This window comes from Peromyscus leucopus, chromosome 18, assembly GCF_004664715.2.
Source record: "Peromyscus leucopus breed LL Stock chromosome 18, UCI_PerLeu_2.1, whole genome shotgun sequence".
Classification (NCBI taxonomy): Eukaryota; Metazoa; Chordata; class Mammalia; order Rodentia; family Cricetidae; genus Peromyscus; species Peromyscus leucopus.
This window is the reverse complement of record NC_051078.1, coordinates 12,619,033-12,643,920: the sequence shown is the minus strand read 5'-3', so window position 1 is coordinate 12,643,920 and position 24,888 is coordinate 12,619,033. Positions and strand designations below refer to the sequence as shown.

General features: G+C 45.8%; 1 protein-coding gene across 3 annotated transcripts in view; it reads left to right on the top strand.

The window, feature by feature from the left end:
- Cpm (carboxypeptidase M) overlaps window positions 1-24,888 on the top strand; it is an 81,012-nt gene that overhangs the window by 35,385 nt on the left and 20,739 nt on the right. For all 3 annotated transcript variants that reach the window (XM_037196745.1, XM_028869638.1, XM_028869639.2), the window contains exon 3: window positions 15,325-15,422. In XM_037196745.1, coding sequence (XP_037052640.1) covers window positions 15,325-15,422 — 98 coding nt within the window. The remainder of the gene's footprint in view (window positions 1-15,324; window positions 15,423-24,888) is intronic.

The window sequence follows — 24,888 nt, the reverse complement described above, 5'->3', positions numbered from 1 at the left end:
GCTGTCAGAGGTTCAAGGCCGGCCACCAAGTGCTGCAAGGGACAGGGCAAAGTTGTGACTGCGAGCCAGGCCTGGTGGTACACACCTGTGACCTCAGGAGGCAGAGTCAGGAGAATCCTGAATTCAAGACCAGCCTGGTCTGCACCGTGAATCTGTGGCCTGGCTAAGCTACATAGTGAGACCTTCTCTCAAAAATCACACAAAAGTTCTGATTATGCCAGTGAATTTGACGTAAACCAGGACTCCTTGAGCCCACTATGAAAAAAATCTAATGTGGTTAAGAGTGTCTTTGGAAAGTCCCTTATGATTTGGGGGACTGTCTACCAAGGTTTTCTGTATCATTCCAGAGACCTGGCTTGTACCAACCATGCACACATGTTCATTAAGTCCATAGCAGGCCTCTGGATATGGCTCGTGGCCCACTCTTTCTTGAGAATGGCTTGCCAGCAAGCCGTGTGCCATATGACCAAGCTGCCTCCTGTCCTTTGTGAAATTGTTGGGTGTGAATTGTTAATTAAATGAGTACAAGCTGAGATGAAGATAAGACACACTTGAGTGGGCGGGAAGGCTCAGCTGCTGACTGGAGAGACCGCCTGCATCACGTTCCTTCTGAGAGGTGGCGTTTCTCAACGCTTTGGAAGGCAGAAGCCGATCTGAGATACAAGCTAATTATAGTTGGATGAGGCTACCCAAATTGGGCCTTCAAACCTCCGCGGAGGTGGTCCACGTTATCTTGGATCTTCCGGCCAATGAATAGTTCAAGGCCTTAGTGTGCAACATACCTGAGCAAAAGTTGTAATGGCAGGTAGATGCTGACGTCACTGACGTTCCAGTCTCCAGTTTGGGGAAGACTTGAGATCCGGCGATTTGCAGAGTAAGCTGTGGGTCTTGCCTAGCATGTCTGGGCCGACCTTAGGGCTGGCGCTGACTCTCAACTATAAGCCGGTGTCCACGCTCTCACAGACACTAGAGAAAACAAACCAATGGCTCCCCAGGAAGCAGTGGCTTAGGGATGAGTCTGACGTCATCACCAGAACATCAGCCTTTGCTGTTGTGGGATGGGAAGAGGGATGGGAGAGGTAACGCTCTTACTCTGTTTCCAGAGTTGGATGCCTCAAGTTCTCTGTCCTAAGAAAAGAGAGCATCTGTAGCTAGAGTTTTCTTACACAACCCAGGACCACATGCCCATGGCAGCATGAACCACAGTTTTCGGGGACCTCCCACATCAAACATTCATCAAGAAAATGTGTAACTAGAGTTTTCCTGTCCTGGAACTTACTCTGTACATCAAGCTGGCCTCAAATTCAAAGAGCCACCTGTCTCTGGCTCCCAAGTGTTGGGATTAAAGGCGTGTGCCACCACTGCTTGGCTAAATTCTATTGATTTTACTGAACCATTAGAAATAGTAAATAGTGTGCCATATCCCCTCATGGGTCTCCTAAATATAACTTCCACCTAGTCACAACATACTATCTTTAAACTAAGAAACATAATAGTTCAATAATATCAAGCGACATACTTCATTATTAAAGTTCTCTATGGCTCCAGCAATGCCTTCTGTAACTTTTTCCTCTCAGAATTTTTTTTTTAATTTTATGTGTATGGGTATTCTGTATATATGTATGTATGTGTGCTGTGTGTATGCCTGATGCCTATGGAGGTCGGAAAAAGGGTGTTGGATACCCTGGAATTGGAATTGGAGTTACAGACAGTCATGAGTTGCCATGTGGGTCTTGAGAATGGAAGTCCTTTAAAAGAGCAGCCAGTGAGTGCTCTCACCCCCTGGGCCATCTGTCCAGCCTTATAATGTGGGACAATCCCTTTGCCCTGTGTTCACATCAACCAGTCATACTGAGCAAACTTTCTGTAGTAGATTGATGCCTAATGAGCCAACTCCCATATACAAGCCCTCAGCTTACCCTCCTTTGATGGTGCCTTGTAGTCTCTCTAGAGGAGCCAAGCTAGAGATTTTTCACATGGCTTCCAGCCTCATTAGCACAGAGATGGTTAAAATCTGCATGGTGACCTCAGTGCCTTCAGAAACAGGCCATGTGAGAAAAACGTTGTGTAAGATGTTTGTGTTTAATGATCCAACACAGCCAGCAAAGGTGACTTATCTTCCGGCCCTGCCCTCACGGTGGTGTGTGCATGCCACTTCCAGGCTGGGCACTGTCCTCTGGCATCATGCCCTGGGAATTATGAATGAGTTTAAAATGCAAATTCAGTCGATGCCTGATGGCGTGAGCTTCCATGGCACGTGTTCTGCTAAGGCCTTCGGAAGAGCGTGTCTTCTGAAGCCGTACTCCATTTTCCCTTCTGTGGACATCAGTGAGTGTTGCTCTATTCAAACTGAATGGCAGATTTCCTGGAGCACGCGCCTCTGCTGACTGCTGGCCAAGTACTCCATCACGTGCTTTGGACACTCTTTATGTTTTGAAATGCTGCTTTAATTGCTCTAATGAAGCGCTATCCGGAAGGACTTGAGGTTTGTCCTTTAACAAACATGTCCTTTTGTAGTTGTTTGTGTTTCATGGTGCATGGGCTCGAACCCACAGCCTCGAGCATGCTAGGGAAGTATTATACCACTGAGCCACTTCCTCAGCTCACTGGCAGTGTTTTAAGGATTGAGAGGATTAAGTGATATGGCACAATCCCATGAAGTATCAGTACTCTTAATCCCATGACATAGATGAGAAAAGTGATCCCCTGGAAGAGATGAAACATCTTGTCCCATGTCACATGGCTAGCGAGTGACAGGGCAGGATCTAAAGGCTGGCGCTTCACTTTTAGAACCAGTGAGTACCATGCCATATGTAACTGCACAGTATCTAAGAGATGAGAGACGCATGCCGCTCAAATACAGGTTTGCTCTCCTTACCAAGCAAGTGATCCATTTGGAGATTTAAATATCAGAACGGTGCTAGACATGATGGTGGCTCAGTGTCAGCACCGAGGGGGGCTGGGTATGAGGATCCCAAGCTCCAGGCCAGTCTGGGCTGCATAATGAGACCATGTCTCAAAAACCAATAAGGATGGGGAGGTAGCTCAGTGATAGAGTAACAAGCCTAACATGCCCAAGACCCTGGTTCCACCCACCCCACCCCAGCACTGCAAATGAGATCCAGAAAAATAACAATAGTAAAAACAGTCCATCTTTGTCCACCAAATCCATCAAATGTCCTAGGCTGGTCCCTGAAGGAATTTCATGTGGGTGACTTTAGACTCTTTGCTGGTTCTGGGAGTGTGCCATCCTTCATTCAAGGCCCTGGCTTGCTTGCCATTAGAGTGAAAGACTTTCTGGCTCAGACTCAGGCTGGAAGAGCCTGCCCAAAATTAATCTCTCTTCTCCAGAATAGCTTCCGGGAAAACTAGCAAATTAATGACCTTTATTCCCTGTCACCAAAAGATGAGTTCTCCTAATAGAGGGAAATAACGATGAGGATAAGCAGGCTACAAATACACACCTTTTGGGGGAGGAGTCAGTGGCTCAAAATTAACCCAGTCATAAATTACGGAAGTATGCATCTATAGACACAGTATGATGTAAGAACACCACTTTGCAGCTGGCGAGATGGCCCCGCAGGGAAAAGGTCTTGCTGTGCGAGCCTGGCAGCCAGAGTGTAATCTGTGGACCCGTGTAAAGGGAAAAGGAGAGAACCAACTCCACGACACTGTCCTCTGAGCTCTGCACATGCACTATGGTATGCAAGTCTCTACCCCTCACTATAGAAATGGGGGGAGGGAGAGGGAAAGATGGAGGGGAGGAAGAAGAGAAAGAGGAAGGAGGAGGAGGAGGAGGAGGAAGAAGAAGAAGAAGAAGAAGAAAAAGAAGAAGAAGAAGAAGAAGAAGAAGAAGAAGAAGAAGAAGAAGAAGAAGAAGAAGAAGAAGAAGAAGAAGAAAAGACAACGATGATGAGGACATTGACAACCAGCAGTTAGGCTAGAAGGACCGCAATCTCACTGTCATGGGGAGGGCCCCGGTTTTTTCCTCTGGTCTCAACTTCAACAGCTGTCTCTCGGTCCTTGTGCTCCCCGAAGAGAAGAATTCAACAAAACACAAGCAGTGTTCCAATCAAGCAGTCGAGCGTCTAATTAAAGCAAGCAAGGAAACGATATATCATCAGAGAGACTGCCCTTTGCAACAGATGGAGACCATTACAGAAAACCACAGTGAACCACAATGCAGAGAACAGTGGCCGAGTGGTGCCCGGCCCCAGCCAATCCATCCACAAAGCGACTCCTGCACCTACATGGAGCTCGGGGATCCTTGTGGAAGATGGGGTGGAAAGTTGGTAAGAGCCAGAGGACCAGGAAATCTGCCGTGAGATTGCTTCCCCTTAGAAATGTCGGGGAGGCAACACCCGTGGAATCTCAACCCTATGGCTGCCTAAGCAAGACCTGGGCAAGGATGACTCCGGTAGACTCGCTAAATCTCACCAAGCACCCTCCTAGACAAGGAGGGCAACAGACTACAGGCAACCAAATAATGCTGAGGATGGGAGAACTAGTCTTCCCTGGGGAGGAGCCCCCTGTTGGTTGTCCAATCCCCAGTGGTCAGTCTTGGGATGATAGACATGTAAGTATTATTATAGGATTATAATAGCACTCAAAGAAAAGAGGCCACGCATGAGAGAAGATGGGGTGAGGGAACATAGAGGAGAGCTTAGAGGGTAGAAGGGGAAGGAGGAAAATGATGTAATTTGTAACAGGATTTGCTAAATGGTCTTATTAATAAAAAAAACCCAGAACCAGATATTGGGGTGAAAGCTGAAAGATCAGAGGAATAGAAAAGCCAGCCACGTTCTTATTGTTAGGAAATCCTCAGCCCAAGAGATCTACTTCCTGTATACTCACACTTATACACCTTTCTGTTCTGCCATCTCACTTCCTCTCTCTGCCCAGCTACATCACTTCCTCTTTCCGCCCAGCTCTATCACTTCCTGTCTGTCTGTACAGACCTCCAGACCTCTATGGTTCACTAGTGCTGGGATTAAAGGCGTGTGCCACCATGCCTGGCTCTGTTCCCAGTGTGGCCTTGAACTCACAGATCCAGATGAATCTCTGCCTCCCGAATGCTAGGGTTAAAGGCCTGTGCTACCACTGCCTCACCTCTATGTTTAATATAGTGGCTGGCTTTGCCGTCAGATCTCCAGGTAAGCTTTATTTGTTAAGAGCACAAATAAAATATCACCACAGTAATTTGATTTTAATTCCAAAAAAAAAAAAATGTTGGTTTATTTTTTTTAAAAAAATACTCTTTAAAAATAAATAAGAGGTCTGAGTCAACCAGTCACTGGGGCTTAGATTTTTCTTCTCTCTCTTGTCCTTCCCTTGTGCCTCTCCCAGGCCATCTTCTGGAAAAATCCCCCGTTATAAGTAAATGTGTAGGATGCAAGAACATGTCGAAGAGCTTAAGTACACCTAACGTTGCAAAGTTCTCTAGAGGGAAGGGTAAGAGCCTTTTGCTTTTGTTCCTCTGGTGGAAAGAGATCTCTAAAGTCGCTTTGATCCAATCTAGGTACTGTTCACTATCACCCCTCATCCTTATTCCTGTGTTCGGAGGCCTGAGCTGGCGCAGTGACCACGATTACTATCGTTCTATCCTGACCAACATTATCTTTTATGCTGTGTCGGGGTCTCGAGTTGACCCACCCATTGGCCTTTATGTCGTATGTTTGCAGGCCAGTTAGTTAGTGCGTCCTGGGTCTAACCTGCCCGACGTCATCCCGGAACCGGAATGCTTCTGTCAATAAAACAGAAATCCCGAAGGGCAATCCATTGTAGAGTTTGCAATGGCGACCGCATCTTTTAAAACCCAAGACACTGGAGGTGTAGAGTGTGTATGGCAGAGCAAATGCATAGCATGTGTGAGGCCCTGGGTTTACCCCAACACCAAAAACATTAAAGGGACATCTAAGACATCTCTTTAAGGACTTGTTTGCACTTCAAGAGGATGCTCAACTTCTCATTATGATTACTGACCTGCCCTTCAAGAGAGGCAGATTGAGTTGCTATCTCTCCCCCAAGGGACCAATAAGGGAAGCTGGGGCTTTTTATAGTATGAGACCTCTAGAGGGTTTTTTTTTTTCCAGCTTTGGGGATTTAAAACAAATTTCCTGTCTCTGTGTGAAAAAAAAAGAAAGAAAAGACTAGGGGAAAAAAAACAGACATTATGATGGTTGGGACATGATGATATATGTCTTTTTTTTTTTTTGAAAACTCATTACACATGAATAATTTTCAGTTTGTGGTGTGGGGAAGGAGAAGAAATAGAGAAGGGGACCTAGAGAGAGGAGGGTAGCGGGGGACGAAGATGAGGATTCACCTTGGCTGTTCTGTTTGGTTGATTGCTGCTCGTTGATGACATGCATTCCTGTGTTCTCTAGGAGCCTTAACCATGCTGATATCAAACAGAAGAAGAGAATATATTCTTTCCCCTTTTCAATTAAAAACGTACCATCAGGCTGGAGGTAAAGCTCCGTGGTAGAGGGCTTGCCACTAACCACTTGTGTTCTTGGTAGAGCACACACAAATCCTGGGTTTGATGCCTGGCATTGTTTATGGCTTTGTTTTTTCTTTTTTAATAAAAAAAAAAGATAGATAAAAATGGAAAGGCCTTTTGATTTAGGAATGAAAACTCCGCAAACCACCCTATCACCTGAGAAATAAAATGAAGCCTAGCTTCGACGTTTCCATCCATGGGGACAGATGTGTGAGCAGATGAAACCCCATCCTTCAGTGTGTACTGGCAGAGTCTAACCCAGAACCAGATGTTTGCTTTGAACCTCAGGACTCACTTATACGGAAGTGCTGCAAGCAGGTCCAGCTATTCTGGAACTAACTAGAAAACTGACTCCTTTCCAGAGCCCACCCCAGAAGGCACTTGGTTGGCAGGTCACAGATGTTTCCATCAATGCTGGAAAAACCAAAAACGTCCAACTAATCTCTGGGCCAGGGGTGACCTCAGCTCCAACTGACCTCCTCTGATTTGCCTGTTCATTTAGCTGCTCGTCTGTTTATTCAGCGTCCCTGAATTGATCCTCTACGGTATTACGTGCCAGGACCGTACTAAATGCACAGAGAATCATGGCTCCTGGCCTGCATATAGCCCGTGGTCCCAGTAAGTGTGGAGAGCTGCGGGAGGAGCATCCAGCCCAGCCTGGCGGGAGGTGGGAATATGTAAGAGAAGAATAAAAAAGATGTTGGAGGCCAAGTGGCCTACGCCTCTAGCCTCGGCACTCAGAGCCAGGCAGAGGCAGGATGACTATTGCCAATTCACCATCAGCTCGGTCCACAAAGCAAGTTCTAGGCCGGCCAGGGCTACAGAGGGAGAGCCTGATTCAAAAATGTACAAGGTGGGAGGGGAGGAGATGGAGAGAAAGGAAAGGAATAGTGGCCGGGGAGGAAGAGGAGAAGAGGAGGAGGGTGGATGGAAACGGAATTTTTCTTGAGTGAGTGGAAGCCGGCCACTGCGGTCACACTATTCACGCATGTTGGCTCTTTAGGGGGCAACACATAATGAAGGCAGGCTAGAGCCTGTCCTGCGGCACTGAGCGGGGTACTCAAGGCAGGATGGAGCAGAACCTCGTGAGCCCCAGTGTGCTGCTGAAGGACACGGACTTTCTGTAGATGCCACAGGAACCATAGCAGATATAGCAACTGGCTCCAGTCTCGGGGGACTAGTCCCCCAAGACACAGTTTCCAAGCACGGAAACAGCATGCTTGCTCTGGATCCTTTTCTTCACTGATGGATGAAATAGTGATTTGCATTTGTTTCAGCTGGCCAGATGCCGGGTTCGAGAGACATCTATAAACATTTGTTGAGTGAATAAAAGATGGAAGTAGAGACCCGGCGGTGGTGGGACATACCTTTAGTTCCAGCACTGGAGAGGTAGAGGCAGGTGGATCCCTGAGTTCGAGGCCAGCCTGGTCTACAGAGCGAGTTCCAGGACAGCCAGGGCTACACAGAGAAACCCTGTCTCAAAAAACCAACAACAACAACAAAAAGTGAATCTGTGTACAGGGTGGTTGTTTGCGTGATGAACACATGTCTGATTTTATTCATGTTCATGTCAGGATTTATAAGTGGGTCATTTCCCCCTGATGGCTTCATTGACCTTGTCAAGGCCACTGATTGTAATCTAGTCTCATATTTGTAGTTTGGCCAATAGGTAGTCTAGTTGACTGTCTAGTTCCTGTGTGTGTGTGTGTGTGTGTGTGTATGTGTGTGTGTGTGTGTGTATGTGTGTGTGTGTCTGTGTGTGTCTCTGTGTGTGTCTGTGTGTGTGTGTCTGTGTGTGTGTCTGTGTGTGTATGTGTGTGTGTCTGTGTGTGTGTCTGTGTGTGTGTCTGTGTGTGTGTGTCTGTGTGTGTGTGTGTCTGTGTGTCTGTGTGCATGAGAGAGGAAGAGAGAGAATGGGTATGTTCATGTGTGTGTAAACTGGTATCTGAGGTGTGATATCTGTGAGCTAATTATTTGGAGGAGATTTCTTAGAATTCTTTGTTGTGGCCGGGCGTGGTGGCGCACGCCTTTAATCCCAGCACTTGGGAGGCAGAGGCAGGCGGATCTTTGTGAGTTCGAGGCCAGCCTGGGCTACCAAGTGAGCTCCAGGAAAGGCGCAAAGCTACACAGAGAAACCCTGTCTCGAAAAAACCAAAAAAAAAAAAAAAAAAAAAGAATTCTTTGTTGTGGAACTCACAGTACTTGGAAAGAGGCACTGCAGTGGTTGCCCTATTATACTGAGCACAACACAAGTGAAAATAAGGTCGACCAGACCCTGTAAACACAACCAGACCAGATCCCACAGCTTTGGAGCGAGCACAGTCACTACGCTTGCCTGGAGGCCCGAAGAAAGAGGAAGCTGGGCAGACAAGAGCAAACGCAGCAGAGCCCCGTGAAAAACAGACAGAAAAAACCGGGCAGCATCTGCAACCTCGCAAACCCCTTCCACAGACCCCCTCCCCTTCTCCCTCCCTCTCCTGTTCTCCTCAGGGTAGGAAGCTGAAAGTCTCCCCCATCCGAAGTTGGGTACACAACGAGCTTAACTCAGACCTTTGTGTTTGTGGGTGGTTTTGTTGTTATTGCCATGCTCATTTGAGTGTGTGTGTGTGGTGTGTGTGTGTGTGTGTGTGTGTGTGTGTGTGTGTGTGTGTTTGTGTGTGTGTGTGTGTGTTAATCTTGCTTTGGTTTTTGTTTTTTTTGCTTTTGTTTTGTTTGAGCTGAGGATCGAACCCAGGGCCTTGCGCTTGCTTGCTTTGGTTTTGTAATAACTTCTTTTCCTCCACTTCACATGCAGAGGACATGTGAACTTTGGAGACAGATTTGATTTGAAGAATTGGGGTTATACCGACCTAGAGAGCATGTGGCACTCAACTCCTCAGTGGACTCGCCATTATTTGCATGTTGCACGTAATAAGCCTCTTGTGTGTATGGTAATGGGATCGTATGCAGGGGAATGCCCTTAAGGGTTGCTGTCAGATCCAAGATCATCCTCAGGAAGAGTTAAAAGGAACTCAAAACAGTCAATAATAACTTGTTCCTGGGCACCCTTGTAGCAGCTTTCCGGTGGGCCGATTACTCCTTCTGATCTTTGAGGAAACTGAAACCTGGTACACAGGGGGAGTGCTCGCAAGCTTTGACTTAGGTCAAAGGGCACTTGTAAGGCCACAGAGAGACACGTGGAAGTCTGGGAAACCGGAAACTGATTTAGTAGTCTGAGTACCAGATACTACATTTGACAGACTCATGACAAACTGCATCTGCGGCTCTCTGCTCCAGTGGCAGGGCCATTCAAGGTCCCTGCTCCTCTCTGGACGTGTCCACTGGGACCCTCAGATTGTTACATCCACACCCACTCTGGAATGTTCCTAGAACACAGCCTCCGGTTCAGTCACTGCCAGGCAGCGAGCAGAATCCGCTCCAGGGTAAACCACAGGACATGGCGGCACTGCTTGCCTGGGGCCTTTTCCCAGGATGCACTTGGAGACTGGGGCAGTCTGGTGTTGTCAAAGAAGTCTGGGAATCAGAAGGGACTGGACTTGAACTCAGTTTCCTTGGCTATAAATTGTGGCCATCGCCCACCTCACGGAGGTTATGGGGATCAAACAGCATGAAGTGTGAACCTGACATATAATAGCTGTGCTTAACAAGTGCTATCTTCGTGTGCTGATTAATTAAAAATTGGGAAAATCAAAATGTGAAAATAAACTATTTAGTTTTCTCTCCTTATCACTTAGCTCCTTTCTCGATGCCTCCATTATTTAATTTAAAGCTTAATTTACAGATTAAAGTAGTATATTTCTCTCTCTCAACACAGAAATAAAAAATCAAAACAAACAAAAAGCCATTAAGACAAAAATTATCAAAACAAAATGAAACAAAAAGCCCATCTTAAAAAAAAATCAAAATGACAGGGCATGGTGGTGCACACCTTTAATCCCAGTACTTGGGAGGCAGAGGCAGGTGTGTCTCTGTGAGTTTGAAGCCAGCCTGGTCTACAGAGTGAGTTCTGGGATAGCCAGGGCTACACAGAGAAACCCTGTCTCAAAACAAAACAAAACAAAAAAACCATGGAGTTCATTTCGTGTTGGCCAACTACTCCTGGGCCTGGGGTCTGCCCTGGAGTGCAGTTGATTATACCCAGTGACATTCCATTATAGAAAACTGATTTTCTTTTCCCAACAGGTATCAATTGCAAATAGCTTCCTGGTTAGGGGTGGGACTCTGTGTCCACTTCCTCTCAGTGCTGGGATGATGTCTGCAGGCTTGAGCCTGTGTGGGTCCTGGGCATGCTGCCACAGTCTCTGAGTTCATGTGGGCATCAGTCCTGTCGTGTCTGGAAGACACTGTGTCCTTGGTCGTCATCCAGCCCCTCTCTTACAATCTTTCTGATTCCTCTTCCACATAGATCCCCAAGCCTTGAGAGGAAGAGTTTGAAGAAGACATCCCATTTAGGACAGCATTCAAAGTCTCTCACTATGCACATTGTCTAGCTGTGACTCTGTTAACTCCCATCTACCGGGAGATGAAGCTTCTCTGATGAGGATTGAGTAAGGCAGTGATCTATGGGTATAGCCATATGTCACCAGGAGTCAATTTATGGCCACATTCCTTTAGCAGAATAAGAGTAGTGAGTTTTCCTCTAGGCCTATGACTTATCCAGTCTCAGGTTCTTGGCCATTTCAGCAGTAGAAGGTCTGGGTTTCCACACTGAGTGGACCTTAAATCTAATTTTTTAAAGCTGTTGGTTACATGAATAACGTTTACGCCACTATTGCACATGCAGGTCACTGTTTTAGCTGACACCCTCTTCTGGCCTCCAGGCATATACGTAATGCATGTGCATACATGCAGGCGAAACTCACATACACATGACATAATTATATAACTAAATCTAGAAAGTACCCATTATTATTATGTGTACACATGCCTATGTGATCTGTATATGCATGGGCACACGTGTGCCCTGGAATCCGTGTAGAAGTTAGAGGGTAACTTTTAGGACTCAGTTCTCTCCTTCCATTGTGGGTTCTGGGGACTAAACTCAGGTCACCAGGTTGGTGGCAGACACTTATACCTCCTGAGCCCATCTTCTATATTTCAGTGAATGCTTCTAAACTGTACATCCTTTCCTGATCCCCCATACAAACCCAGTTGAGCACCCATGTGACAAACCCAGGATTTCTGTCAAACCCATGTCAGTAAATCAGATACTGAAATATCCTGAATCCGAGTTTCATTTGCTCAGTGGTAAGGAGAAAGCTGGTTCTTACCTTCCACCAGGACTTCGGCTCAGGCTTACCCAGCAAGCTGTTTTACTTGCTGAGCCTTTTTTCCCCACCTAACTCAGATCTCTTGAGCACCCCTGTGATTTGCTACAACTTTGGGAAATCAAGTACTTTCAACCTTATACTGGGGGAGGGGGAGAACTTGCTTAAATTTTACTTTGGCAACTATAGGGTTAAAAGCAAGTGGTTTGTCTTTTGCTTGTGTATTGAGTCCAAGCTAGAGAACCCAGTGTTGGTAGAGAGGGTGGTTAAAGCCCTTGATGAGGGTCCTCATGCCAAGAGGATTCTGCATTCTTCAGGTGACTGATTGCTCCTCCTTCTCAGACTTGGAGCCATTGAGGTCACTCAAGGTCAGTTTCTTGTCTTGCAGTTCACGTAGAGGTCATCCACACCGAAAGTGGGATAGAGTTTCCCCCTTGAAGGATTTTTTTTCCCACTTACATTTGATTGATTTGATTTCCTTTATACTAAATAATATTGGGTATCCATTTCAAGTAGAGTTTTGTTGTCATTCACTGCCGTGTATGGGACAAGCCAGTGACTGCAGACTTTGAATTATGAACAGCAGCTGTTGTTACGATGGTACCGAATTTTCCCCTCGACCAAGAGGAGCAAGACTATACTCAATACAAACCTGTGATGACCTATCCTTGGAAGCACTGATAATTACCAAAAAAAAAAAAAAAAAAAGAGAGTGTTTCTCAGAACAAACTCAAAGAACCATGATTAACAGCTGCCTCATTAAAACGAACAAACAAATACAACTTTGTTTCCTGTAAAAATGTTAGCCCTGTAGGACTGAAGTTCCAGATGACCAGAGAGCTCGCAGCAGTGAGGAATGGAGGAATTCTGGGTAACTAACTTCAGGTGGGGAGATGATGGGGTGGAGTGTGTCCCTCCCCACACGGCAAAGCCAGGGTCTCTCTGGAATCCTGTTCAGAAGCAGCATTGTGTTTGGAGCCCTGTAGAGCGCGTTACAGTTTCCTGCTGGGAGAAGGGTAACCATCTCTTCTTTCATTCTGCACACAGAACGGCTCCCTACAGGGGCCTCTATTGTTATATATGCCACACTGGTGTGATTGTGTTTGCATATTGCTTTGCTTCACTAAATCAGAAATTTAGGGGCTGCAGGCATAACGAAGTGGGAGAACACGGGTTTAGTATGTTGGACTCAAGTCCCGGTACCCTCGTAAAAGATGTAGAGCATGACTTATTTGTACACTCTGAATTAGGGTAGATGGATGACTGGATATAGTGGTCTTCAATAAGCTGATGAATGAATGAATGAATGAATGAATGAATGAATGAGTGAATGAATGAACGAACGAGAACTCTGCATAGGGCAGGGACTATGAATCAACTAAACCACATTCTGGGCATTGTCTAAGAGTTCTTGCAGTTTTGCTGAGTTTAAAGCATCGCTCTGTCATGGCAGAGTTCCCTAAAGTTTTATTCCAATTCACTATGGATACATGCTGATAAAGATGAGCCCAGTGTGTGCTTCCCCTTGGTCCCTCGGGACACTGAGCCTTCCTCAGCCCCTAGGTGTCCCTGACTGAAGGAGCTAGATCTGAAACCCTGCCGACGCCTGCTCAGCATTAGCCCATTTGTTGCTGTTTTTCTCCTTTCCTAGGCTCTTAAATTCCACATATAGCACAGTTATCACAGATACATGGATTCTGTGTGTGCGTATATGTATTTATATTGATGTATATATGCATGATATATCTATTTTATAATTTTTTATATATGTTTATATATTTATATAAATCTCTGAAACTGTACTAAAAGAGCTAGACAATTTTAAAATCAAAAGAGACTTCTTAATCTAGGCTTATTGGCAAGAGAGGGGGTTAAGGCAGTGTTTTGCTATATGGCCATGGCTTGCCTGGTACTTGCTTATGTAGCCCAAGGCTGGCCTTGAACTCATGGCAATCCTCCTACCTCGGCCTCCTGAGTGCTGGGATTACAGGCGTGCACCGCCATGCCTGGTTTGACTTCTTAATTGTGTTACCAGCTTGGAAATTTAGCCCCTTGAAGAGGAGTCTTGTTGGTTGGTAGGAGGAATATTAGAATTGAAGTCAAGGATTCAGTTCTTCACTCTGGGGATCAAGTCATAGTCTCTTAGTGTGTGATCATAGCAGTCTGCATAATAGCTTCTCAGGTGTGAAGTTTGATCGGCAGTCCTGCTCAGTGGTTCACGACAAGAAAGCATTTATGATTACTTGCAGCAGAGTGCCAGCTGTACGGCCTGCCACACACACAGCCTCGGTGACCCTGTTTCTGCCCTTGCTTGCCTTCATCACAGTCTGCAGCCAAAAGGGGACTTGCAAGCTTTTCCTTGGCATTCTTAGCTCAGGCTGTGGTTTCTGGCTTACTTGACGGAACTCAATAGACTCAAAGGCACAGCCAAAGCCAGGCATGGCAACTCATGCCTGTCACCCTGGCACTTGGGAGAGCTACGCAGAAGACTTGTTAGTTGGAGGCCAGCCTGGTCTCAAAAACACCAAAGAGGGAGGCTAGAGAGATGGCTTAGCAGTTAAGAGCACTGGTTGCTCTTCCAGAAGACCAGGGTTCAACTCCTGGCACCCACATGGCAGCTCACAGCCATCTGTAACTCCAGTTCCCGGAGATCCAACACCCTCTTCTGACTTCCTAGGCATCAGGCACATAGAGGTATGCATACAATGCATGCATGTGTATACATACAAAAGGTATACATACATGCATGCATGTGTATATTCATAAAAGAGGTATACATACATGTATACATGTGTATACATACATGAGGTATACATGCATGCATGCAATGTGTATACATACAAGAGGTATACATGCATGCATGCAATGTGTATACATACAAGCATACAAGCAAACACTCATAGACATAAAAAAAGATAAATAAAGCTTTAAAAAAAATGAGAGGGTGAGAGAGGATGTTCATCAGTGGGCAAGCACATGCCTTGCTGGTGTGCTGAGCTTTGGATTTCCCACCACTGGAAAGAACAAAACACAACACAAAAGGTACAAAGGCACAGTCAAGGCCACATCAGCACTAGAATACAAGGCCTACAGTATAAGACAAGAATCCAAGACCTTCCTTACTTTAAAAAAAAATCTCCCTCCTGAATTATAAGTTTTACTTTCTTGCTTACAAGCTATGGCACTCTTCCAGTCAACCATCAACTGTGATTTCACTGTATAATTGTGTGTTTCAGCAAGATTGTTGCTACAAGGCTCCGGGATCCCAGAACACAGTATGTAAACATTTGGAAAAATAAGATCAACGTAACCTAATATACTGCTCTTTTAAATTACATTCTAGGATAATAAATGTTTTTATTAAGCCGAGTTTCTTTTCACTCTGATGGTAAATAATGAGCATTTGAAGCATGGAAATGTTCGTCCCATGAACATAAGTCACCATGACATTGTAAAGTCTCCAGGAGGGAGAAGCGTGCCTCCCTTCCCATTCTCTCAGAGTTCAGTTGTCATTTTATGAGATAACTTATTTTTCTCTCCTTCTTCCCTGTGAAGGTAGAAACCTGTGGGTTCTCGTCGTGGGGAAGTCTCCAAAGGAACACAGAGTTGGAATTCCAGAATTCAAATACGTGGCTAACATGCACGGGGATGAGGTATGTACCCTGGGTGAAATTTCCCTCAGGTTTCTCGTGGTCTTGTGTCAACACGGACGAGAAAGCCTGGATGAGGATCACGCATCATCGTCAAGCAGCCAGGGCCCGAGAGGTCTTCCCTGGGAGGCCTGGGAGGAAATTGAGGGAGCCAGCTCAGGGAGCATCAGACGATGTGGCTGTACGTTTGGTCCCTTGAGAGAGTAACCAGAGCTGCTTTTGTGTTGGCCCTGTGAGCTGCCTCCAGCCCTGTCCAGCGGCTCCTTTCTGGGTTGGTTTCCCATCTCCTGTCGATGTTTAGGGAACCCAGCACAGGAGTTCTGTTGTACTTGAACTCAAAGCGATGAGGAGACACCAAACAGCCCTCCAGACTCCCAGAACCTGGCATTCTTAGTTTTCCATTTTTCATTTTAATCTTTATTTATTCATTTATGGTGCTGGGGGTTGAAACCAGGTCTTGTGCTTTCTAGGCAAGTACTTCGTTCCCGAGCTGCTCCTCCAGCCCACGAACATGACGATCATGGCGATCGGAGCTGTCCGTCACAGCTCCGGTGCGTGCCTTCAGGGTGCAAGCTTAGATGCACACGGCGTTCCTTCCAGCCACCATTCCATCATGACACTTAGACTCTTTAGTACGGTTTTTTCCAAATGAGAGGAGATGAGCACTGTTTTTATTTTGTTCCACAAAATACCCTTTTACCACTCTTGCAAGAATGGCTGGCGCCCCAGTTTGCTCTCTTCTGCAGAGATGAAGACCATGACCAAAAGCATCTTGGAGTGGGGGGAAAAAAAGGTTTATTCCAGGTCATTGAGGGAAATCAGGGCAGGAGCTCAGGACGGGAACTGAAGCAGAGATCCTGAAGGAAAAGCTGCTTACAGCCTCTTTCCCTAGCTCACAGTCAGCTTCCTTTCTCATATGTCCTAAGACCACCTGCCTAGGGGTTAGCACCGCCCACAGTGGGCTGGGCCCTCCATCATTCATTACTCAAGAAAACACCACCTACGGGCTAGTCTAATGGAGGCCTTTGCTCAACTCAGGTTCCCTCTTCCCACGTGACCCTAGCTTGTATCAAGTTGACAGAAAACTAACCAGGTGTTGGTTTTTCCCACCTTGCTTCCTCTGGATACTTTCAATGTTTTCTGTGTACCAGACTCCACACAACTGAGGAAGAAATAGTAGCACCCAGTTACCACAGTAAGGGAAATTGATCGGGGATGTGTGAGGGACCCTATATAAACTGCATATTTAGCCTTTAGGAATTTCAGAGTCAGTGCATATGGCAGGAAGCACAGCCTGCCGGTTACCAAATCATTCTCGGTTTGCAATAGCTGGAGTGGGATGCTCTCATCAATGCTGAACCTTGTGACCCGATTTAACCTCCTCAAGCTCTGGTTCCCTAGGACCTGGGCTCCACCCTCTATGACACACACGGCCAACCCTCGACAAGCATGTCACCCAACCCGTCCTGATGAGAGGATGTTTCTTGCAGCCGGAGTTAAAATGCAAATACATGCTTGCAAGAAAGGAACCTGATTTGGGGTGGGTAAAGAACAATGCAACTGTTTGTTTTTTGTTTTTTGTTTTTTAATCCTAATCCTAATGGACTGTTTCTTCAAAAGACTTTATGTTGCTGGGAGTCTGCCCAAAATTGCTTTTAATGAACGGCTGTCTGTTCCACACAGCAGCCCAGACTTCCTTTTCCTATCTAGTCCATTGATCAAGGGTCCCTGGAGTCCATTTTTAATATGAGACAGGTGGCACCCATTGTCTTCAGGAAGTTATTTATTGACTTCCCAGGGATTCAGAGGTCACAGGCTGCTGCTCAGAAATTAATCCTCAGCACTGAAACTTCCAGAGAGAAGCGTGGTCTCTGCTCTCCCTGCCTAGCTATGTTGCTTGTCCTTTCTGTGTTCTTTCACAAACTCTTGGTCCTCTCTCTCTGGAGCATCACTATGTCCCATCAAACCCAGGCTCTCCACTTCATCCCCAGTCTTTAAGGAACGCAGAGAACGGATTTGGGGTGGAGGGATGGCGGAGAAAGCCTTCGTGTGTTCTGAGTGGGGAATCTGAAGGACTGTGAATGAATGCCTTCTATGTCCCAGCCCATGGCTGTGGCTGTGGGCTCCACGGGCCTATTAAATGTGTTATTCTGCCCCCTTACTGGTGCCTCCAGGAGCTGGAGACAGGGATGACCTACCTGGAAGCAGAGGAATTACTCTAGGCATAAAATCTGAGCCCCCCCACCATGTTCCTCTTAGATCTTTTGGAACTGAAAGTATCTTCAATTCTTGATGATTTCAGTCCTCCTAAAAATCAGCATAGCTAACATCTTGGGCAGTGGCTTTATCCCTTCTTTAGAGGTATTTCTTGCTTTCCTGATATAAAGTTGAACCTCTGACCCCCAGATCTTTAGCGCTTCCGGAAGTTTAGGACCTTATAGTGAATTCCTGTAGGACGCATACACACTGAGTGGCATGGCAGACCAAATGTACCACACAATTTTTTTTGAGGACATTTCCTCTCTCCCCTAGACACGACCATATGGCAGGGAGGGGGGTCCATAATTGGTTCTATTTGCTTGACGAGATTAGTCGCAGCATCAGGGCCCATTTCTGTCCCCTTGTGAATTCCCACTTTGTCTCTTTAGCGCCTTCTTTGAAAACCATGTATCTTTACATTAAAATAATAATGTGATGGACCAGTGAGGTGGCTCACAGGGGTAAAGGCACCTGCTGCCAAGGTTGATGACCTGAGCGTCATCCCCAGGACCCGGGTGGTGGAAGGAGAGATCAGACTTCCAAAAGACGCCCTCCGACCTCCACACACCCTGGGACATGTGCACCTACACAAATAGACAGATAGACAGACAGACAGATAGACACACACATACAAATTGAGTAAATGTACATTTAAAATAATAATAATAATGTTAGCTTTTCTTCAATAAGTGCAAGTACTGCCTGGCCGGGGTGTAGCTCAGTTGGTAGAGTATTTCCTTACCATTCCTAAAGCCCTAAGGTTCAATCTCCAGCACCCACACTCATTAAATTAGACATGGCGGCCCAAGCCCACAATCCCAGTACTGGGGTGGAGAAGGCAGGAGGATCAGAAGCTTGAGATGATCCTAAGCTACATACCAAGTTCAAAGCCATCCTACGATACATGTCTTTAAAAGGTATTGGAAAAATACTGCCTTCTAGCTTCACCTGGTTATTATTCCTAGAAAAGCTTAAATATATTAAAGACAAAAATTGCAACCTATTAAAAAAAAAAAACGGGGGCTGGAGAGATGGCTCAGAGGTTAAGAGCACTGCTTGCTCTTCCAAAGGTCCTGAGTTCAATTCCCAGCAACCACATGGTGGCTCACAACCATCTGTAATGAGATCTGGTGCCCTCTTCTGGCCTGCAGGGATACATGCAGACAGAACACTGTACATAATAAATAAATAAATCTTTAAAAAAAAAAACCTAAGAGGAAGCCAGTGGCTCTTTAAAAAAAAAAAATCCATTATTACAAATTCAACATACATGTGCCTTTTAAACTACAAAAGGAAACATTGAGCCGGGCAGTGGTGGCGCACACCTTTAATCCCAGCATTCGGGAGGCAGAGCCAGGCGGATCACTGTGAGTTCGAGGCCCGCCTGGTCTACAAAGCGAGTTCCAGGAAAGGCGCAAAGCTACACTGAGAAACCCTGTCTCAAAAAACCAAAAAAAGGAAAAAAAAAAAAAAGGAAACATTGTAGATTGACATTCCAAAAACAAGAACTTTAATTCCTTCTCATTTTTATCCTTTCAGATAGATGTGTAGAGTGTGTGCTTTACCACACTCTTTCACCCTTTGCAATGTTTTAGGACCCTTTCATATCAATAAATGTTTGTCCTATCTTTCTTTACCTTACTCCTGCCTTCTAGAGATTCTCAGGTTGTCTTCAAAATTGTCCAAATCAGGATCCAGTCCAGAACCATGAATCACGTCTTGGTGACATGCCCTTCATTCTTCTTCCAAATAGCACTTGAAGAATCTTTTTATGATGCTAGGCTTACAGAACAGGCCAGCTCAGTGGTCTCCTACTGCAGAACCCACATTCTGGGATTGCTCCCTTACAGTACAACTGTGGCCCTTGTCACCTGGTTACATGATTCTAGAAGTAAGAAACAAGGTGTGATGGTTAGCTTTTATTGTCAACTTGTCACAACCCAGAGCCACCTGGAAAGAGTCTCAATGAAGGATTAGATACATTGGGTTTGGCCTGTGGACATGTCTTTAAGGATTGTGTTAAATTAATAAGGGAAGACCGTGTCCACTGTGGGTGGCACCATTTCCTAGGCAGGGAGTCTTGAACTATGTTAAGAATGGAGAGATCGCTGGCCTGGTGGCTCACACCTTTAACCCCAGCACTCAGGAGGCAGATCTCTGATCTCTGAGTTCCAGCCCAGCCTAGGACTACAGAGTGAGACCCCCGTCTCAAAAGTGGGAAGGGACTAAGTTAAGCACAAGCAAGCAAGCAAGCGAGTGGGCGTGTATACATGCCTGCTTTCTGCTCCTGACTGTGGATGTGATGTGAGGAGCCTCCTTGGGTCCTTTGCTTTGTCTCCTCCAAAATGATGGACTGCAGCCTGGAATTGTAGGCCTACTGAACCCGGTCTCCCCTGAGTTGCTTCTTGTTGGGGTGTTTTATCAGAGCAATGAAATGGAAGTAAAACCCAAGTGTTTGCCTACGTAGGTATTTCACCTACGTTTTGGCTAATGCACATCTTGGGAACTCTTCAGGGCTAATTCAGTTGATGCTGGGCCGCGCTAGCTCGCACGCGAGACTATAAAAAACAAACTGTAGGGGGCAAAAAACAAACTTAAAATGGCCATTTGCAGGCAAGTGTGGCTCTATAAGTGAGACTTTCATAAAACCCATTCTTGTTTTGTACACTTCCACGTCTCTCCTTACCGAGTTCGGATGGAGGTACTCCAGAAGAGCCCCGAGCGAGGGTGTCTCGCTTGTCTTCGGTGGCCTTGTCTGGCGTCTTTTCTGTGACATCAGCTCAGTGTGCTGCTCTAACCAGTTAGCTCTCAAAGGCAGAGCAGTAGTCAATGCTTCCTGGGCACGGGGCGACGCTGAGATCTCTGGTTGCCTCTGCAGAGGGTGGGGTTTTGTTCTGTTTCTTTTAGGAAGCCCAGATGGGGAAGGACTTCCTGGGTTTTTTTTCCTGCCAAATTCTTCCAGATGTTAATCTTAAGGTAGCTTCCTCCAGTCTCTACTCTCCTAGCTGGCACCTTGAGACTGTCAGAGGTGGGACTGCTTTCACCACCATTACCACGCACGCACGCACGCTCGCACGCACGCACGCACGCACGCACGCACGCACATGGCATGAGGTGCATGCATGGCATGTCAGGGGTGGGACTTTGATCACCATTACCACGCGCGCACACACACACACACACACACACACGCATGCACACTTCCTTCCGCTTCTGGCTTTCTTTGGAGAAAAATATAGCCAATTAAAATCGAGCTTGACTGAGAGCCACGGCCACACCCTGACACCAGGATGTTTAGCATCCTCAGCTTCCGTGGGATTGCCGGAGAGAAGCATGGGGAGGGACCCCTGTTCTCCCACGAGCTCTTCCCACTGTTTTGGACCTATTTTCTAGCCCGTGCTTTTTAAATTTTTGTAGAAAAAAAAAATGACACATGCAATCCCCAGTTTCATAAACCATCTCCTCTTGTTCTTAGGAGGAAGTACTTAGGCAGGTCACAGCTGTGCTGAAGAAGCCAGCGGCCAAGCCTTCAGCTAACCCAGCAACAAAGAGGAGGTCGGAGCCCGGGCGCTCGCTCAGGTTCCCTTGACCTCAGGGCCCACGTCCTGATTACCGTAGAAATAAATACTCAGTGAATAGTTGTTAAGTTTAACTGAACTGCAATTCTGTTTTGTTTTTTTTTTTGTTTTTTTTTTGTTTTTTTTATAGTGGTGGGGCGCTAGGGTTTTTAGGGGATTTTTTTTTCTAAAGGTTTGTATCATACCTTCCCATAATTCATAGCAATGAATTGTTTTTTACTCTGGTTGTTTATTTGCTATAGACTTTGAAAACTCCATCACATGTCGTAGCATTATGGATGTTATCAATGATCAATTTGGGAGGGTCCAGCGCACTGTGATGGTGTCAGGTGGACCTGGGTTGTGTATAAGCCGCACTCGTCCATGGCCTCTGCTTCGGTTCTTGCCTCCAGGCTCCTGCCCTGGCTTCCTTCCTAGTGGACTACAAGCTGTAAGATGACTTCAAACCTTTCTTCCCCAAGTTGGTTTTGGTCATAGAGTCTATCACAACAATAGAAAATAAACTAAGACAGCCTGGAAGGTGTGTAGTTCAATGGTCAGGGTTCCACATTTATAAAAACAAAACCCAACAGTAAAATTTGCCCTTCCAAATGTCACTTCCCAGATTTGTTTTTTTTTTTTCTTCCTATTACTGCTCTGCGTTCTCATGTAGGCAGTGTGGCTTCGGATAATTCAATTCTTCGTTTGGGGATTTAGGCAGAACTAATGAGTATTCCAGGTGAAGTAGCTAACTGATTTGAAGTATGTGTTAGTTAGACTGCTCATATGATCAGCCTGGTCTTTGTCTCCCTTTGGCCTAATGTGACCAGATATCCCGAGTTCTTGCCATAGCAGGACTATCTATCAGCTCTCACTCTGCAAAACCTGCTTAACACTGAGAGTCTTTTGGCTAAATTTATCACGTGCACATTTCTCCCTGAGGGCCTCTTGCTTCTTCCTTAGAATAGTCCTGATCTTGTAACGTGTTTGGCAATGGTAATTTATTAGCAGTTGTTCATTGGATGGCCTGCTATGCCAGAAGCTAGGTAAGACAGTCCCGAGGACCTGAGGGTCAAGAGGAGAACAGTTGGGATCCCTCCTCTGAAGGCTTCAGTGGAATGGGCAGGGGTGGTTAGTTCCGAGACTATAGCCTGTTTTAGTAACAGAGATGTCCAATGTAATGGGGCCGCAGCCCAGACGTGGAGACCAGAGAAAGCACGCTAGTTAATGTAATAGTTAGGCCAACATTTGAGCAAGGAGGACCACACAATCAGACAAATGGATTAACCCTGTAACAACCCAAATGAACAGACTTATTGCTGCTGCCACCACCCCCAGCTGCCTTACAGCATAGTTTTTGATTGTTTGTTTGTTTGTTTGTTTTGAGATTCAGCCTCACTATGCTGTCCTGTCTGGTGTAGAACTCACTCTGTAGACCAGGTTGGCCTTGAACTCACAGATTGCCTGCCTCTGCCTCGGGAATGCTGGGATTAAAGACAGGTGCTGCCATACCCAGGGAGCAGTTTAAAAACAACTCCCCCTGGTTCAAGTTTTCTCCTCCCTTCCTTTCATTCTCTCTCTCTCTCTCTCCTGCTCTCTCGCCCTCCTCCTTTCCACCTGCTCTCTCACTGGTACCTGAGAGATTCTTTCAAAATTTTCCACTACTTCTAAGCATTCTTTGTAGAATGAGACTCGGACTCGTTTTTACCTGTCTGGCCAGCTTCCACTTGGCTGCATTGAACTAAACTGATCAGGAATTTGTTTTCTGCTCTCTGAGTTGAGTAGAGAAGGGGGAGGTTGGGGAGGGTGTCCCAGGAGCTGGCGTGTGTCTCGGGCCTGCCATCATTCTTGGGGACCCTCGTGAGCCATCTGCAGTCTCTAGCAAGTCCGTGGGGAGAAAAGCTGGTTAAGCTAAGGGGCCATTTCACACCACATCCTGTCTTCACGTTTGAGCGCCCGAGGTTTCAAACTCCAAGCCTTAAACTTAAGGAAGAAAGGGAGGTTTATACATAAAACATGAATGAGTATTTGAGGCATTTATATTCGGGCTGGGAAGAATACATTTGAATAATATTTGTCATAAATCACAGGGGCAGCAAATAGGGCCCCATAAAGAAAATAACAAGAGGATTCTGTTTAACTCCCTCTGAGACATGGTGTGTGTTTGCCTCAGCCTTTTAAACTAACTGGTGCCTGGTTGTTTCTTCATATTCATGAGACTTTTTTTTTTAACCTTCTGTAGTTAAGCATTAGGGATTTATTTTGGAATATTAAGACAGACACTTCTCTGGTTACAGACAGATTTCCTCTAAAAGAAACGTTTTATTATTTTATGAAGACAACGTGGGTTTTCTCCAGTTTCAAACGTGATACTAGAAAAATAAGCATTGAGAAGCAATCCAGGAACTATCACCCAGAATGGCCGTTGTTAATATTTTCAAAATCTTTCTAGAAATTCATATCTTTCAGGAGAAATTAAAATAATCTGGCAGGGGAGGTGGGAGGAGTCTGGAGAGATGGCTCAGCAATTAAGAGCACTGGCCGTTCTTCAAGAGGACCCGGGTTCAGTTCCCAGCACCCAATGGCAGCTCACAGCTGTCTACAAGTCCAGTTCCAGGGACCTGATGCCCTTCTCTGGCCCCACCTGCCATGCGCGTGTGCACAGACATACGTGCAAGAAATACAGCCATACACAGAGAACAAAATTTTAAAGTTAAACAGAAAGTTTAAAAATCTAGAATAAAATGTGTGGCATATTCGGTATGTAAAAATGTATGAAATTCAGTCAAATTTAATGTATTAACCAGAAAACAAAACTGAAGTAAAACTGCATGGGGAGGGGCTGGAGAGATGGCTCAGAGGTTAAGAGCACTGACTGCTCTTCCAGAGGTCCCAAGTTCAATTCCCAGCAACCACATGGTGGCTCACAACCATCTGTAATGAGATCTGGTGCCCTCTTCTGACCTGCAGGGACACATGCAGGCAGAACACTGTATACATAATAAATAAAATAGATCTAAAAAAAGAAAAAAAAAAAAAACTGGATGGAGAGGTTGATATTCTGGACTTTTTTTTTTCAGTTTCTATATTATGTGTTATTTATTGGGTGTACTTGAGAGAGACGGTGTGTGTGTGTGTGTGTGTGTGTGTGTGTGTGTGTGTGTGTACACGTGTACGTGTGTGCAAGTGTTTGGGCACACACGTGTCACGGGCTTACATGTGGAGGTCAGAGGACAACCTGTTGGAATCAGTCGGTTTTGCTTTAATTTTTGATTACTAGTTTTATTTTATGTCTGGGTCTTTTGCCCACATGTATGTGCACCACATTAGTGCTTGGTGCCGACAGAGGCCAAAAGAGGGCCCTGGACCCTGGCACTGGAGTTATGAGCTGCCATGTGGGACTCGAACCCGGGTCCCCTGGAAGAGCAGCCCAGTGCTCTTAACTATAGAGCCCTCTCTCCAGCCAGAAGTTTTACTTCCCATGTAAACAAGAAAGTAAGCGTATTTGAAGAAAATGGAAATAACAGCATATAACACATTCAGATGGCAAAAACTGAATGGTATGTGGATCATAAGCAAACAATAAAGTTATTATTTGCCATGGCCATGAGAATGCAAAAATCAGAAATATACAGAAAAATAGCACAGATGTA